This window comes from Terrapene carolina, unplaced genomic scaffold (assembly GCF_002925995.2).
Source record: "Terrapene carolina triunguis isolate 2854851 unplaced genomic scaffold, T_m_triunguis-2.0 Scaffold68, whole genome shotgun sequence".
NCBI lineage: Eukaryota > Metazoa > Chordata > Testudines > Emydidae > Terrapene > Terrapene triunguis.
In genome coordinates, this window is record NW_020664419.1 from 356,567 (window position 1) to 374,303 (window position 17,737).

Sequence of the window (17,737 nt, forward strand, 5' to 3'; positions counted from 1 at the left end):
CAGGGACGGTGAGAAGAGGAGTGAGGATTGGTGTTACAGTGCAAGGGGAAAGTGTAGTTGACTTTGGTGAAAGTGAGAAACTTAGAATCAATCCCAAACTGAAGTGCACAGGAAGGGAGTGAGATTGTAAGAGGAAATGACTCCGTTGCTTGAGGGAGGGGGAGAATTCCAGACAGAGAAGTCAGCGTAAATGCGTGACACCCATACCCCAGCCTGTGGAAGCAGAGGAGTGGTGGGAGAAGTGATTAACAAAGTCAGAAGGAAGGTCTGAGCAAGTGTGTGGTTTGAGCAAATCAGCAAGTCAGTTTTCAGTTGGAGGAGGCGGTGGATTGCAAGGTAGTGAAGGTGACTCAGAACAGTAGGGAGGAATAGGAAGCTAGCAAAGGTGACAGAGGATGAGGGCAACAGTCTTTTTTTTTTTTCTTGCAGTGAGAGCATAGTGTAGCTGCAGCTCTCTAAACTGGCTGAAGTTTAGAATAGGGATCTAGGCATGCTGTGAAAAAGGGAATTGAAACTGTTGAGAAAGGAAGTGCTGGCTGAAACCTGATTAAGATTTCAGCAGAAGCAGGATGAAGAAAAGGACCTGATTTGACAGTATTCTATCAGTGGCAGTCAGAGATGTAGGGGCAAGGCAGATGTGTAGAGAGCAAAGTAAGGTTAAAGGTAACTCCCTGCGTTCTTGCTTCAAGAGTGCGGCTAAGGTCTGAGTTAAGGATGCTGATGGGAACACAAAACTCTTCATCCAAGAGGAGACATTTAGTTTTTGAAGCATTTGGTATGGGAAATCACTGTATCTGGGAGCTAACCCTTGAGGCTTGTAGATGGGTCAGAGAGTGCAATGAAGGAAATACACAGTTGGGCAGTTTGTGCACAGAAGTGTTGTCCAGGTTGTGGTAAACAGTAGAGAGCAAGAAGAAAGTCGTCTGGAGAAGGCATAATTGTACTCAGTGTGTGTTTGTGAGAGAGCTGATTGATCAAATTCTGGTTTGCGGGATACCAGCCAACTCTTGAACAAATAACATTTGAACACTTCCAGGTTCTCTTCCTGTTTTGTATTCTAGAATTTAGATTTGTTATCTTGTTTGTGTTTTCACTCTCATAGTAGTCAATCATAACTGAGTACTTCCAGAGAGAGATGCATTTCTGTCTATTGCCGGTAACAAAAGTTCAGCGCAGCACATACTGCAGCATGATTGTAACTTGCCTGACGTTGCAGTCAGTGTGCTGACTATGCCATTTTAAGTAAGTGATTTGGTCCAAATAACCATCTTAGTGGTTGCACTTTGTAAGGCTGTTTTGAGTCTCTCGCTGTGACCAGCTCTTACCACTTGCACCTAAATTGTAAGAAATGTGGGAGGAGGGCTTTAGGAACACACATATTTTGCATTGAAAGGGCACCAAAGGGTATTGATCTGAAGTTGCAAGAGGCATGCTGTTGTGCACTTTGATAAAAATGTAAAGGAGCCAAGGACAGAACATGCTTTAGATTTTAATCTGATACTGGCAATTTTTCTGGAGGGAACAAGCATAAATGCGTTTACGAAATGAAGGACACACCTCCCATGCTGGAATTGGTAGGATGTCCATAGGTAGATGCTAACTTTGGCTTTGGAGATATGTGCCACTCCTTGCCAGCTAATCAAGAGAGGTAAGAGCATTTGGAGGCAGAACATAGGAAAACCTTTCTCAGTTCGTTTTTCATTCTCCTGTTCTCTCCCTTATTCCTTACAGGTTATACCAGTTATCTAAAGCTGGGAAACTCTGTGTCCCAGCTATGAATGTCAACGACTCTGTCACCAAACAGAAGTTTGACAACCTCTACTGCTGCAGAGAATCCATTCTTGATGGGTATGTAGCTCCCTGACTAAATAGAGCACTCTGCGTGACTTTCATGCTTGGGTTTGTTTAGAATGGACAGAGGTCCACTAAACTGGGTGACTGGGCAACAAAATGCCAGGTGAAATTCAAAATTGATGAGTACAAAGTAATGCACACTGGAAAAAATAAACCCACCTATACCTATATAATGATGGGTTTTTAATTAACTGTTACCATTCAAGAAAGAGATCTTGGGGCCATTGTAGATAGTTCTCTGAAAACCTCAGCTCAACATGGAGTAACTGTCAAAAAGGCTGATGATGTTAGGAACTATTAGGAAAGGGATATTAAATGAGAAAATATTATAATGCCACTATAAAATCCATGCTACGTCTACCCCTTGAATACTGTGTCCGGTTCTGGTCACCCATCTCAAAAAGGATACAGTGGAACTGGAAAAGGTTAAAAAAAGGACAGCAAAGATTATCAAGGGTACAGAACGGCTTCCGTATGAGGAGTGACTAAAAAGATTAGGGCTATTCATCTTAGAAAAGAGATGGTTTAGGAGGGATATGATAGTGGTTTATAAAATCATGAAAAAGTGAATAGGCAAGTGTTGTTTACCCTTTCTCACAATACAAAACCAGGGGTCACCCCATGAAATGAATAGGCAGCAGGTTTAATACAAACAAGAGGAAATACCTTTTCACACAACCCACAACTAACCTGTGGAATTCATTGCTGTGGAATGTTGTGATGACCAAAAGTATAACTGGGTTCAAAAATGAACTAGATAAGTTCCTGGAGGACAGGTCCATGAATGGCTATTAGCCAAGATGGTCAGGGATGTAACCCCATGCACGTGGTGACCCTAAACCTCTGACTGCCAGAAGCCTGGAGGGAAAGACCGGAGTAGATAACTCCAAAATTGCTCTGACCTGTACACCCCCCTGAAACTCTGGTACTGGCCACTGTCTGAGACAGGAGACTGGGCTAGATGGACTATTGGTCTGACCCAGTCTGGCCGTTCTTAGTGTTCTAAGGGGTCATGTGGAAATGTTAAAGTTTAATTTCTTGTAAGAACACAGGATTTGCCTTTGTGGCTCAGACCATTTGTCCATCTCTAATCTAACGTCCTGTGTCCTTCATTGCCTAATACCTAATGTTTCAGTGGAAGGTAGAGATTCCCCAATATTGTACCTAATCAATAGTGCTCACGCTGTGCAGGGGAACTGGGACAAAACCACTTCTGATCTTGTGGTGATCAGCTGATGCCTTAAATCAGAAGATTTGTTCCCATCAGTTTTAGGGTCCAGCGCTGCAAATCCAGCCCCAGCAGTAGACGCTAACCTCCTGCGTCAGCGAATCTTGTGCTTTCATTTGTTTGTTTTTTTTCTTTCCTTGGATGATATGAGAATGATGGTCTTGTGACTAAGACACTGGCTAGGACTCAGGAGATCTGAGTTCAATTCTTAGCTTGGCCATACACTCGCTGTGTGGCCTTGGGCAGGTTGCTTAATCTCTGTGCCTCAATCCACCATCTGCAAAAAGGGGATGATAATAGGTCCCTGCCTTCCTAGGGTGTTCAAATACAATTGATCTCTCCTGACCCCTTGACAAACTCTAGTGATGCAGGGCATATAGGTGCCTAGATATAGAATGGCTTATCTCAAAGTCTCTTGGGTGCTTTTAAAGTAGTTTTGTGAAACTAAATTACTCTTAGGGCTAATACAACCATTTTGTATAACTACTGTTACTTACATTGTAGCAGCACCTAGACGCCCCGTCAGGGATCAGGGTCTCATTGTGCTGGACAAAGTGCACGTGTAATGAAAACACTGTCCCTGCCCCAAAGATGTTACAGTCAAAGGAAGAATTGCTTCCAGATTTTCAGCATGACAGAATGAGAAGTTAGGTGCACCTGTGTGTCTGAAGCATGTGTTAATTATCAGTGACTATTTGCAATGTAGAAATTCAAAACCACCTCCTTATTATCTTGCTGTGTCGCATTGAATTGTAATAAACGTAAGTAAATTGAGCTCTAAGATAAAGCCTCTCTCAGACCTCTTCAACTGGGCCAGAGAAAATCTGTGCAAAAGTGCAGCTAAATCTGCAGGGATTTCTGTCTAAATTCATTGGGAAAGTAAGGGAATTTTGCCTTCCCCACACTGCTAACCTATTTACTTTCATGCTAAAAATAGACTGTAATGTAGGACACTCTTAGAGAGAGCTAAGAAGAAACAGACTGGAAGAAAGAGTCTTATTTGTACATATCATCAGGATTGTGCCAGGAAACCACTGTTTGTCTTCCCTAGCAGTCTCTTCTGCGTGCCATTGTGTAGAAAATTCTCGTTCATTCTAGCCCCATGCCTTGGGTGGTAGCACTCTGTACTACCATGGGGAAGACTGGTTCTGGAGGGGCCTTGAGGTTCCCACTTTGTGATCCCCAGAAAAAACAATGGGCCAGATTTTGCCCTTGAAATACACACATGTAATTCCCATTCAGATCCAAACAATTTACACATATATCCATTTAGACCATTATACTTAGGGGAAGAAAACTGGGATTCTTCCAGTGGTCCTGAAAAGGAGCATGATCAGCCCACCAAATGCAGTGTTGTCTGTGGGATGGAATAGTTTTTGACGGAGGGAATTTCACATCAGCTGAGCCCAAAAAACCTGTCTGTCAGCAGCACTAATTTTATTTTTGAGGAGTTATCGTTATTACCCGTTAAATACTGGAATGCATTTAGTTTTATGCCCTGGCATTGGGGGTTGCATCTAATATCTGTTATTTTAATTCTTGCACTTTTTCTTAGCCTTAAAAGGACGACAGACATGATGTTTGGAGGAAAGCAAGTGGTGGTCTGTGGCTATGGAGAGGTAAAACTTCAATATTTTCATCACAGAGAATTTGCTTTGTGAGTTACATCGAATAGTTGCTGCATATAAAATTAGGGCTTCTCTTCACGTAGCTTGATCCTAGGGTGCTTTGTATCTCCATGGCTTCTCTCTTCATCTGCAGTTATCGTAAAACCTGCCTCTCAGAGTAATGGGCCCAATTAGACAAAAATGAAGGGTTTTTCCCCTACTACAGTTTCTCTGCATTTTTCTTTTCTTGTACCAACAGATTTTTAAAAGTACATAGAAATTTGATGCTGTGGGCGGGGGGAGTTGCTGTGGCATTGCACACTGAAATACAGTCAAGAAAGATCACTTAATCCATCTTAATGTTGACCTGTCAATAAGCTTTCACCCCTGATCTGGAGGGATCATCTCTGTAGATGAAAGTGGGGAGTTCAGTCTCCATATTCCACCCCCCCTCCTTCAGCTGGGGCTGCCAACATGGGGACTAGTTAGTAGCAGTTATAGTGGGGTGTGTTCTGATCTGGACGGAGAACCCCCAAATCATTTCACATGATTCAGACATGAGGAGGTTCGACTGCACAAACATCAGGCGGTTCGACTGTGATCTAAAAGTTGAGTGCACTTGGTGATCACATGTTCCAATACGCCCGTGGAATGATTGCACAATCAAACACATTCGGGGAATTCTTGGCCAGTCAGCCATGCCCTTGAATTCCCCTATCAGGTTGTGTGTGTAAAGGGTAAAGTTAGTTAAAGCTGAGAAATTAAAACATTGATATTGAGCTATCCAAATAGATTAAAGGTTGTAAGAACCCCTTAGGTCTGGTCTACATTAAAAACTTAGGTCGACATAGCCACAGAGCTTGGAGTGTGAAAAATCCACACCCTGAGTATTGTAATTATGTTAACCTAACCCCTGGTGTAGACGCAACTAGGTGTATGAAAGAATGCTTCCATCAACCCAGTTACCATCACTCATGGAGGTGGAGTTCCCCTAACATTGGAGAAATCTTTTTTGTCACTGTAGTCTGCATCTACGCCATGGGGTCACAGCAGCAGAGCTGTGGCCACGTAGTGATGCCACTGTAACATCAGTTGTATAGACATGGCCTTAGACTTCCCCAACGTGAGAAGTTTGGTGTCTTTTTAATGCACCAGTCTTGCTGCTTTCTGGGGCTGGGAAGTATGAAGAAAAGGACCTGTGTGGTACTGGAATGGAATTTTTCAAACGTCTGGTTATGTTGTTACTAAAATTGGGGCCTGATCCAGATCCCTCGTGTTCCTGGAGTTAAACTGAATCCAGGAATTTAATGCAATGGTCTCTAGTGCCAGCCACAAAGTTTGGGGCAGATTCAGCCTCATCTAAAGTTGGGTTGAATTTGGCTCTGGGGTTTTGCTTTGGGTCCTATCTCTGGCAACACTTCAGCAAAGTAGCTCCGGTTAGTTATGCTCCATATTTCAAGGGACTTTCCCTCCCCCCGTGTGTTACGTTCATCACACAGCTTACAGCAGTGGGGGGTGGCTTGGCTGAACACAGAGAAGGGGAGATTTTCACCTTTCTGTCGGGAGCAGACTGTGCGTACTTGTGCTCGTCTCTCTCTGCAGGTTGGAAAGGGCTGCTGCGCTGCTTTGAAGGCCATGGGCTCCATAGTGTATGTGACAGAGATCGATCCAATCTGTGCCCTGCAAGCCTGGTAAGGGGCAGTGGGGAGTCTGGTTCCTTCCACAGGTCTTACTCAGAGTAAGACTGAGAACAGGATCCCGTCAGTGTCAATCACTCTCTGGAGTAGTGCTGAAAATGACTGTGCCCCGGCTCCACAGGTTCAGGGCGATCCATTGCTCACAGCTGCTATCAGTAATGGGTCACTTTCCTCAGGAACAGCCTGCTAATCTGTATCTACTGATAAGCCAGCTCAACTATTAGAGATAAGGGGCAGTTGAAGGTTTAGTGACTGTGAGACTGCCAGAGTGTTATGGATTGTAGTGATATTAGAATTTTAACTCTGAATATCATAGCTGTAGCCCACAAAAGCTTATGCTCAAATAAATTTGTTAGTCTCTAAGGTGCCACAAGTACTCCTATACTTTGCCCCTGTTTGTGTTCAGTGGGGGAGTCCACTGAAGGAACATGTCAGTTTCTCAGATCATCATACATTCCAAATCCTGGTGCTGTAACGGGAACTGAAAGCATAAAGCTATCCCCTCCTGTGCGGGTGTTGCAATGATCTCTGGCCTCATTTTCTCCAAATGAAACCTGGCTTATTGTGGAGATACCACTTATGCTTAAGAACTGCAGCAAAAAGGAGTTGGAAAGGTAAGGTAAAAAGAACAGGAGTACTTGTGGCACCTTGGAGACTAACAAATTTATTAGAGCATAAGCTTTCGTGGGCTACAACCCACTTCTTCGGATGTAAGGTAAGGTAGTCATTTTGCAAAGTACCAGGAGCTTTAGGGCCTTGTTAAATACACCAGCTTCTTTCCTTCAAACATCTAACTTCCAAAGTGCAGTTATGGTCAGAAAAGTAACTAATCGGCTTTGCTTACTCAGCAGAGCTGATCCATGCATCTTTGATCCTATCTGCTTGGTAACATGCCCAAACCTGCAAGAGACAATCCAGCTGTAAGGGAGTGAGTGAGCTGGTGACCTTTCTGCCTTATGCATCAATTTATTGTTAATTTGATTGCTTCATACCAACAATATACCCAGCATGGTACAAGTCACAACGATAGACAGCGCTTTACCCTGTAAAAGACAGCCATAGAGAGGATGGGGGACATAGAGAAACCCAGAGGAGGAAACAACTTGTGTTTGTGTTTTAGTGTAATTATGATCAGACACCTCCTGGGCATCATAGAAGTGAGATCGCAGGAGGGATTTTAATGAGGGGAGTGACTTTGCAAACTGAGATTGGGTGGTCACCATGGGAAAAAATCTAAACCCAGATGTTTCAAGCCAGAGGGCCTAGAGTTACATTCATAAATCCATATTTCAGATCCTAAAGAAATATGGCCTTGTTTTCAGATATGCTGATACCTGCAATTCCCACTGAAGTCAGTAGGAGCTGTTTAGGCCACTAATTTTGGTGCCTAAGTATAGAGTTAGGCAGCCAGATATGAAAACGTTGACCTAATTTCTGTATTATTTGTAGAGATGGATTTTCAGATCCCAGGGGCAGTTTGCAGGGTTGACAACTAGAAATGCCATCTTGCACTTAAGACTCTTTTATTTGGAATGATTGATAGAGAACATGGAACCGACAGTGTCACTGTCAACGTGTCACTTTCGCCGTAACAACCCCATTTAAGGTCCTCTAGCCAGCACTGTTCTTGGTGCTACTACAAATCCATCCATGTGCTGCATCAGGGATTCCCAATCCCTGGCCCCAAAGGGTTAATGTTGGTAGCTGAGACTCACATTGGGGGGTTTGAGTCTGGTATATTTCAGCCAATCCTCAGATTCTATACATTTTTCTCTGTCCTCTCAGCATGGATGGATTCCGCCTTGTGAAACTCAATGAGGTTATCAGACAAGTTGACATTGTCATCACCTGTACAGGTACGTATGTCACAGGGCAGTGGGAGTAGCTGTAAGGGGAAGTGTACTAGATAGGCTGCCCAAACCCCTCCCATTGGAGTGGAGCAGTGATAGGATAAAAATAATGGGCACTGATAGGATACTTGTAACGTTGCTAACTCCCAGCAGCCAATGATAGTCTTCCAAGCAAGGAGGCACTTTCACATTAGTTGCTGGTCACAGACCCATACGCTGTCATTGGCTGCTGGAGCTTTGGCTCTGCCCCTGACAGTACAGGAACACACTTAATCTGTCACCTTTAGCTTGCTTAGCTTGGGGAACAGCAGCCAATGTAGCTATGAAAAACAGCCAGAGCACAGCTAGCTACCTGCACCCAGTAAATACTGCAGAAGGCTGTTGAGTCCACTTCAGTGTGGTGAATACCTTCGCTCACATGAGGTGACCAGCAGCTAAGGTACATGAGACTTTGACCCTGCTTGTTTCTAGACCTTCACAAAGTTGGTGTTCTCTAAGCACCTAAGAGTTCAGATGCTCATTAGAACAACAAGAAGCTCGTGCATCTGCAAAACTGGGCTAGACATTTTGTGAGAGCAGGCTCACTGCCCTCCTCTCCTCTGAGAGGTTCCCAGTACTTCCTTCATTGCAGAAATATTGTGAGGACGCTCAAACTATTTTAGTCCTTCTGGGCTCTGGCTTGGAACAGGAAGTGCCGTGGTTCAGCAGAACAGAATATAGTATGTGCAGGCACTGGAGGGAGAGCTCATTCAAACCCCAGAGACTTTAATTTGAGTTTGGGGTGGAAGTTCCTTGGGGAGCAGGATTTTTTAGTCTATTTTATCTGAATAGATTCATGCGTACCTCTCATTTGCTGGCCAAAGAGCCAGGTTCATACTTCACTGTGTGTGTCTGTGTCTGTGTGTATGTATGTAATAAATTTAGTTTTCACTCTAGTTTTTTGAAAATTCATGAAAAAAATGATCGCCCAAAACTTCTCATCAAGTAAAACCCAGTTGGTTGGAGTGGGCTGTACTGGTGAACTTACTGTAGCTATGTCAGCATCCGTATGTATTACCATATATTTCTGGGTTTAAAGGTAACAAGAACGTAGTGACAAGAGAACATCTAGACAGAATGAAGAACAGTTGTATTGTGTGCAACATGGGACATTCCAACACTGAAATTGATGTGGTAAGAACTGGGCTGTTTTCTGGTGTATGTCCTGGGAGGGGGTTTCTTACATTCATTTCATTGGTTCCCCTAATCCCTCCTACCTCTCGTACTCATTAGTGTTGAAAGCTTCTGAGATCAGTCAGTCAGTCATCGGTCGCGGTGCCTGACTAGTGCTAGTTGTTCTGACTGGCTGGCCTGAGAGGGCTGCATAATAAGCTAAACCTCCACCCCTACCAACTATTTTGTGCTGCCAAAAATGTCTTCATAACTTCAGTGATGTCCTCAAAGGATTCAAAAGAGCTGAGCCCACACGAGTTTAGCTTCAGAAATAAAACCTGGAAGAGTATAATGGCCCTTTTTCCTCCTTCCCAGTAGCGAGCTAATTACAGCAGCACTTCTCTTGCTACGAGTCTGTCTGCTTTCACAGTATTAAATCATTAAGGGTCTTGCTGAGACTTATAAGTCAGTTTAAAATTGCATCAGAGTGGGATTCAGCACGCTGCTTGTAACCCAGGTGCAAATTACGCAAATTACTGTACAGAACTTTAAATCTGCTCATCTGTGTTTGGAGTTAAGCAGGAAAATAGGACCATCTCTTCCTTGCGGTGCCAGTCCAGAAGGTGTTTGTTGCTGTAAGCAGTCCCATAGGAGAAAGACTTGTTTTGCCCATAGACACGTGGTTACAGTCGTCTTTTCTCTTTTACCCTGCTGCCAGCCACCATGTTGCTGGAAAGAAAGGTGACACCAGCAACAAGAGGGCCTAATGTTCATGATTGTAAATCAGTTTTCATCCTGCTTTGTAGCTAGCTTTGCAATCAGACGAATTCAAACTGCAGCTGTTGTTAGAGCTCTGGCCTACAATAAATTAATAAGTGACCCATATAACATATCAGACAGAGATCAGGCCTGGAGGAATCTATAACCCCAGAACAGTGTCAGTGGATGATATGTGTTACTTCTAGCTGCTATTTTCTGATATTTATGCCAGCACTTGAACTGTTTAAATGCTATATTTCAGGCGAGCTTACGTACGCCTGAGCTGACCTGGGAGAGGGTGAGATCTCAGGTAGACCATGTCATCTGGCCAGACGGGAAGAGGATAGTGCTGCTGGCAGAGGTAAGTAGCACGTGTGTCAGGGACTGTTACCCTAGTGGGCTGCCTAGGGTTGAATGGGCCATGGAGCTCAAGAACCTCTAGAGATTGCTGCATAGGCCCAAGCAGCTCACCGATGTCTCTTTGGGTAGAAGGATTTGTTAGCTCCCAAAGCCCTGTCTGTCCCTCTGGCGTGTTGTATGGTCTGAACAGCTCCAGTGTTTCCCGCTCTGCCTGTGGCCCACAGCAGCCCACCCACTGGTATTTCGTCAGATTTCATTCTTCTGAAATTGTTTGAGTGAGCTTTTAGCCATCACTGATGGCTCAGCCACAGAGATTCAATTGAGGACTGCTGGGACAATGAGCTATATATGTGTGGTTTCCCTAGGGCTACAACCTACTGGTAAGAAAGTTGCCGAAGGCAACAAGCTGCTGTCAAATATTTCTTGTGGCAAAGGAACAGGTGGCTGCATTCCCAGGCATGTCTCTCCCTAACTCTGTTCCCCCAGGTTGTGATCTCATCAGCTCTCATCAGCTAAACTGGGCCTGGCTAGTCAGTACTCGGATGGGAAAGCTCCGGCAGCTCTATGGGGGTGTTGGTGGCACTCTCCTGGGGACTGAGCCAGTGCCCCAGCACGGGGTTGGGAAGGTGCTGCGCTTCTGACGGTGCGGGCTGTTAGCTAATTCCATGGCCCTTCCACACAAGTACAGGGCTTGTCCACGGCATCGAAAGTCCCGTTTGAGTTTGCTACTTCCTATGCCCCTAGAGCCCCCTGCAGGTTCCCCTGGGAACAGGATTCCTCACTTCTGTTGAGTGTTGCTGTGTGCTCTTAAAGGACTGCTGCGCTCCACCCCAGCGGGGCTGCATTTCATTGATGGTTTGAAGCAATTTCTATATCCTTCTTCTGGGATCCTCCAGACTGAAAGGTACCATGTGAATTAAGGAGCTTATTTATTTTATTTCTCAGGGCCGTCTGTTGAACCTGAGCTGTTCCACTGTTCCCACCTTTGTATTGTCCATCACCGCGACCACTCAGGTGAGCAGCATTTGGGGTGAGCAAGAGGGGTATCTTGCTCCTTGGTACATGCGAGTTACTCAGCCAGATGTGTTGTTTTATTCCCAGGCTCTGGCTTTGATAGAGCTCTACAATGCCCCTGAAGGGCGCTACAAACAGGACGTCTACCTGCTGCCTAAGAAAATGGGTAAGGGCATACCCATCACCTGGTCTTAGCTTTAACTGAGGTGGAACCAGGGTGGGGCTCTCAATAGCTTTTGGAGATCTGGCTTCATCCTCTCACATTCTGGTGGGTTTTGTGTCTTAGATTTCCCCCCTAAATTGGGATGAGGATTGTCTGGTGGTGAGAGCAGGAACGGGGAGGCAGCCAGAGGGGTTCTGTTCTTGGCTCGGCTGCTGTGATTTTGGCAAGTTGCTCTAACTGTCTTCTATCAAACGGTATCTCGCTTCCCTACCTCACAGGGGTATCGGTTAGAAAACAAGGTGAGGTTATGGGTTGACTATGATAGTGAGTCAGACCTAATTAATTCACATTCATTGTAGTGAAGAAGCTACTCAGTTTCAGGGTAGGATTCAGTCTCCCTAAGAGTCTCTTCCATTTTGCAAATTCAGCCATGTCTTCATTCTTTATGGCAGTGATCCTACAGCTTACACAATTAGCCAAACATCTGGAAATCCCAGAGCAGTTCTCCATCGTGACTTGGGTCTCCTGACACCAGAACTTACCTTGTTTTGATATGAACATTTGCCGTCATCTGAAAGGTGTTTAAACCCTGCTTAAGGGTGGTGCAAGAATAAGATAAATCTCAGTTGGAAAACCCGTGTGTGGATTACTAGGAGGCTTGAAGGGTAACGAGGGGTAACGTACTTTTCATTTTATAGCCCCTCCCATCTGAGATTCCAAGAACGATACACGTGTGAAATAGGCTGCCTCACCCCTGTGAAGTAGGGAAGCATTATCTCTGTTTTACACATGGGGAAACCATGGCAGCGAGGCAAATGACTTGGTTAAAGACACTTAGTGATTTAATGGCAGACCCCAGGAGTCCAACCTCCCGTTCCCCTGCTGTAGCCAATGGACACACTCTGTGATCTGTAAGGGTTTGCAGCAACTATTTTTTTTACTCTTTTCCTTCAGCTGAGCTAAGGGGGTGTAGTTCTTTTCTGTGTTTAGCAGAATCACATTTTTCTCAGGGATAATGAGTTGTATTCAGCCTGGAGGTCGTTTGTACTGATGTGAAGATCTGTAGAAATGACACAGCCCTTCTCCCTGTAAAGGTGAACAGCAGTGCTTTGCTTTTAAAAAAAAAAAAAAGTTTCTTCTTTCACTTCCCTGCCCAAGCCGCCAGCGTCAGGTTCCAATGTATCTCCTGCAATGCTTGGGGCAGCCACTAACATTGACTCAGGCAGATAAATGAAAAAAGAAACACTTTAAAACTCCTCTCTTACTTTATGTTTGCATGTGATATGTTAACACCTACGAGGCCAGACCCTGCACTTCTTACAGGGCCAAAACTCCCCTGGAGGTCAGGATGGGCCACATGGAATATGTCCACACAGCAATGTACAGTAACTCCCCACTTAACGTCCTCTCGCGTAACGTTGTTTCGATCTTACGTCACTGCTCCATTACAGAACATGCTGGTTTAAAGTTGTGCAATGCTTCACTATAACGTCGTTTGGCAGCCTGCTTTGTCCACAGCTGGCAGCCCCCCTATCGGCTCCCCTATGCCCCCCCGCAGCGCCTCTGCCCGCCAGTGGACCCCGCGGATCAGCGCCTTCCCCCTCCACCCCCTGCCTCCTGCCCGCGGCAATCAGCTGGTTTGCAGCGTTCAGGAGGCAGGCAGGAGGGGGGAGGAGCGAGGACTCGGCACGCAGGCTCCCCCTCCCTCCCGAACACTGCAAACCAGCTGATTGCCGTGGGCAGGAGGCAGGAGGGAGAGGGGGGAGAAGCGAGGACGCGGCATGCTGAGTAAACGGGGAGGAGGTGTGGGGGAGAAGAGGCAGGTTAAGGGTGGGAGCTTGGGGGAAGGGGTGGAATGAGTGGGCCAAGGGTTGAGCCCCCCACCCCTGGTACTTGCACAGTAGGGGAAGCTGCCGCTGCGCAACATGCTTCTCCTAGCCTACGGCATCTTCAGCCTGCTTGCCTGCCTCATTGTCTGCAGTGCCAGTGGGCTGTGCCTGTGTGGGGTAAAGCGGGGGCACCTCCCATTGCGTCATACTCAGCAGTGATGTTCCCATTGCTTCATACTCAGCAATGATGATTGGAGTATTACATTGTTTCTTTTAAATTGTTTAAAACTTATACCTGTATTAAATTGCGTGTTTAAAATGTATATAATGCCTTTTGTCTGGCAAAAACAAATTTCCCTGGAACCTAACCCCCCCATTTACATTAATTCTTATGAGGAAATTGGATTCACTTAACATTGTTTTGCTTAAAGTTGCATTTTTCAGGAACATAACTACAACATTAAGCGAGGAGTTACTGTAAGCCTAGGGTTAGTGGGACTCAAGTCAGCTGACCTACGTCAGGGAACCCTGGGCTTGAGCGTCTACACTGCATTTTAACTCTAGGTAAAGGATTTTCTGACCTGTGCTCAAACCTAGGGCTCTGGTGTCCACACTGCAGTGCACAGACCTTAGTCAAAGTAACCCTTTCCCCAAGTGCATAGCACCCTAACCCCGTGTCGACACACTAGCCCTACAAATGTGTTGCATTGTGGGAAAACTCTACTGCCCACCCTGTTTCCTAACTGATGGTGCTATTGATGGAACTCCGGTGCCCACACAAGTACATAAACTGCATAATTAGCTCCTCTGGTGCATGTCTCGGTAGAATCACTGCAGTTGGAGAAGGCTTTATACTGAACTGACATCTAATCTGAGAATTGGGCTTACCCCTCTAGGCTGAGTCACATTGGCAGGAAAATACCCATGTGCAGCTGAGGATAATCAGGACATGCATCTCCAGGGCCGGCAAACTATTCAAATGAAATGCTGCGATTCTTAACTTTTAAAATGGGCTGTTCAATGGAAGTGTTTTTGGTTGGTTGGTTTTTTAATTTATTTTTTGTCTGTTTTGAAGTTTGACATAAAATATAGGTTTCAGAACAAAAACACACAAACCCCAGCCTGGCTGCTGCCCTCTGCAGAGCGGTGAAGTGCGTCCCCAGGGCTTGGGATACAGGGTGCTCCAGCACCCCCTTAGGATCCCTTATCCCTGCCCCCACCGCACCCTGGGAGGCTCCCACTCACCGCCCTCACAGTGCACACTACCCAGGCGCCTCTTCACACTTAGCCCCCAGGAGGGCAGGGGCGCCCGGGAGCAAGGGACAGAGAGCGGAGCAGGACCAACCAGCTGCCCTGCAGGGAGGGGGAGCAGCTGAGGTGTTGGGGGTCCTCTTCCCCCAGCTGTGCTGAGCCGTGAGCTCTGCCACTCCCCTTCCCTGCAGGGCAGATGCTTAGTCTGCGCTTCGCTCTCTGGCTCTTGCTCCTGGGCGCCCCTGCCCTCCCAGGGGCTGGATGTGCAGGGCGCCCAGCCAGCATGCCCCAAAATCTGGCTGTGCTCTTGTGACCAGGAAGCAGCTCTCTTTGCAAAAAGCTTTTTCTGACCAGTCTCCATTGAAAGGCCTGCAGGCTGTCTGGTAGTGTGCTTGCAGACTCGTTTTCAGCAGACAATGGATTAATGCTGACCTGAGCTGGTGTGGTGTCCATTTGCAAGAGAGGGCAATAGACTGCACCACAGATCGTTGCCCCAAGGAATTCTGGGATACATTCAGAAGACTTCTGGGATCAGAGTCAAGCTAGGGCTGTGTGCACACAGGAAAGCAATAGGGCTCAGACCCTCCAGCCCTGGAGAGTCCTGGGACCCTAGATTCGAGCCCTAGGTTAACATAATTGGTGTGTGGACTCAAGGAGGGCTAGGCTTAAGCCCAGCTTACATTGCTGTGTAGACAGACCCATAGTCCATCACAAGTTCTTACGTAAAACGCAAACGCCCTTTCGGGCTTTATGAATTAGAGCTCCTCCAGCGAGGGAGGGACCCGAGGGATTTGCCGCGTTCAAGCTAATTTCCCAGGGCTTTAATCTGTTTCAGATGAGTATGTGGCAAGTCTTCATCTTCCAACGTTCGATGCACATCTGACAGAACTAACAGATGAACAAGCAAAATACCTGGGACTAAATAAAAACGGGCCTTTCAAACCAAACTATTACAGGTGCTAGTTTTAAACATCTTTCTTTCTTTCTTTCTCTCTAATGTAATATAGGCACACACGTATGTATGTGTGGGAATCAGCTCAACCCTATATATATGAGCAAGAAGAATCACTGTGATTAAGCATCTAATTCCACAGGTACCCTGAGAAGGGTTCCTGGAGTCCTGGTAATTGCCTATTGCCCCAGTACATCAAGACATGATATAAAATGGTGGAGGTACAGAATGAAGGACATCAGACAATGCACAATCAGCTCCGACACCCAGAACGCTTTGTGTGAAATGAGGCAGCCTATTGTATCTGGCAGAAGCTGTCATCCTAAAGTGGCAAATCTCAAAGTAACACCATCCAGCCAACTCAAATGACAAATTATTTTTAAAATCTGACAAGCACAAAATGGTACAAAGAAGTGTTTCTGCTAGTGTCCCTCGGGGAGCATTTCTAGTGGCAAGAGTCTTGGTGCAGTACAGACTTCAGTACTGGAACCTCATCTGTTGCCCTGTGCGCTAGATTGCCATACTTACATGCATAGCTCCCATTTGTGCCTTTGAAAACATACCTCAGAATGTTTTAACTGTTGTTTCTGTCGGCCTTGGACTGTAATCACTTGGGGCAAGGACTGTCTTTCTCAAAGTCTGTACAGGTCTGGATACGTTGACAGTGCTCAGTAAAAAATAAAGGCTGCATTATGATACCTTAGATTATCTCTCTTCCAGGTCAAACTACTGGGAAATCTTCTCATTCATTTAAGTTCCTGTGCTCCTGTTTACAGGTGGGATGAGAATGGGTTTGCACCATCACAGATCCGTTTGAGCTTGCGGAATGGGGCTGTGCCGGAATACACTCCTTTATCTTATGAACCCCAAAGTTTAACTATAATGTACAATACACAGCACTTCAGTGTTGATATGAGCTTTGGACCCTGCAGCCCCAAAACGCTTAAAGAATTATCTTCAGATTTAGAGGTGGGAAAGACCCGCAAAACGCCAGTTAGTCTTCCTTCCCAGTCTGCGATGCGTTCCTGTCCAATGTCACAAGCAATGGGACTTTGACCATTTCTAGATCTTATCAGCCATTTCCTGCCGTTCAGTCTAAATTTCCCTGGGCTCAGTTTCACATATTATTGATTTGTTTAGCACCAACAACGTGCTGGGTATCGTACAGGACACAGACAGTCTCTGCCTCAAAGTGATTATGGTAGACCTGCATATAGAGAAGTTAAGGGACATTGGGGAGCACACACAAAAGACAAGGGAAGAAATTTTCAAAAACTTCTAAGTCCCATATTCTGCAGTGACTTAAGCACGTAAATCCATAGAGTTTATAGCCAGAAGGGACCATTAGATCATTTAGTAGGACCTCCTGCATGACCCAGGCCATTACATTTCACCCCATGACGCCTGTATTGAGCCCAGTAAGGTCTTCCAGGCTTGATGTGAAGACATTGAGAGAGAGAGAGAGAATCCACCACTTCCCTTGGTACTTTGTTCCAGTGGTTAATAACTCTCACTGTTAAAACTTTGTGCCTTATTTCCTACTTGAATTTGTCCGGCTTTAGCTTCCAACCATTGGTTCTTGTTATCTTTCTCTGCTAGATTACAGAGCCGTTTAGTACCTGGTATTTTCTCCCCATAAATGTACTCATACACTGCAATCAAGTCACCTCTCAGTCTTCTGGTTGATAAACTAACAGACTGGGCTCTTTCAGTCTCTCACTGTAAGGCATTTTCTCCAGCTTTGAAATAATTTTTGTTCTTTTTGGCATTCTTTCCAATTTTTAAACCATCCATTCTTAAAGCTTTTCAGTCAGGTCATTAAAAGTCAATGGGACTTAGGTGCTTTTGAAAATCGTACCAGAAGTCTAGGATGTTGGGACAAAGTTGAAGGGCCTTGTGGGTGTCTAAATTTGATGGGGCGTTTAAGGGAGGAAGAGGTTATACCGTCCTAAACAGTCTCCTTCCTCCTTTGCATTTATACTCACTAAATCATTACACTCTGTCTGCTCCTGGCAGTGATC

The 17,737-nt window shown here is 45.5% G+C and overlaps 1 protein-coding gene across 1 annotated transcript in view; it reads left to right on the forward strand.

Moving 5' to 3' along the window:
• AHCYL2 (adenosylhomocysteinase like 2) overlaps positions 1-17,737 on the forward strand; it is a 79,622-nt gene that overhangs the window by 57,658 nt on the left and 4,227 nt on the right. The window contains exons 8-16 of the mRNA XM_024193102.2: positions 1,732-1,848; positions 4,638-4,701; positions 6,292-6,380; positions 8,172-8,242; positions 9,315-9,409; positions 10,410-10,508; positions 11,453-11,521; positions 11,609-11,687; positions 15,600-15,720. Of these exons, the coding sequence (XP_024048870.1) occupies positions 1,732-1,848; positions 4,638-4,701; positions 6,292-6,380; positions 8,172-8,242; positions 9,315-9,409; positions 10,410-10,508; positions 11,453-11,521; positions 11,609-11,687; positions 15,600-15,720 (804 nt within the window). The remainder of the gene's footprint in view (positions 1-1,731; positions 1,849-4,637; positions 4,702-6,291; positions 6,381-8,171; positions 8,243-9,314; positions 9,410-10,409; positions 10,509-11,452; positions 11,522-11,608; positions 11,688-15,599; positions 15,721-17,737) is intronic.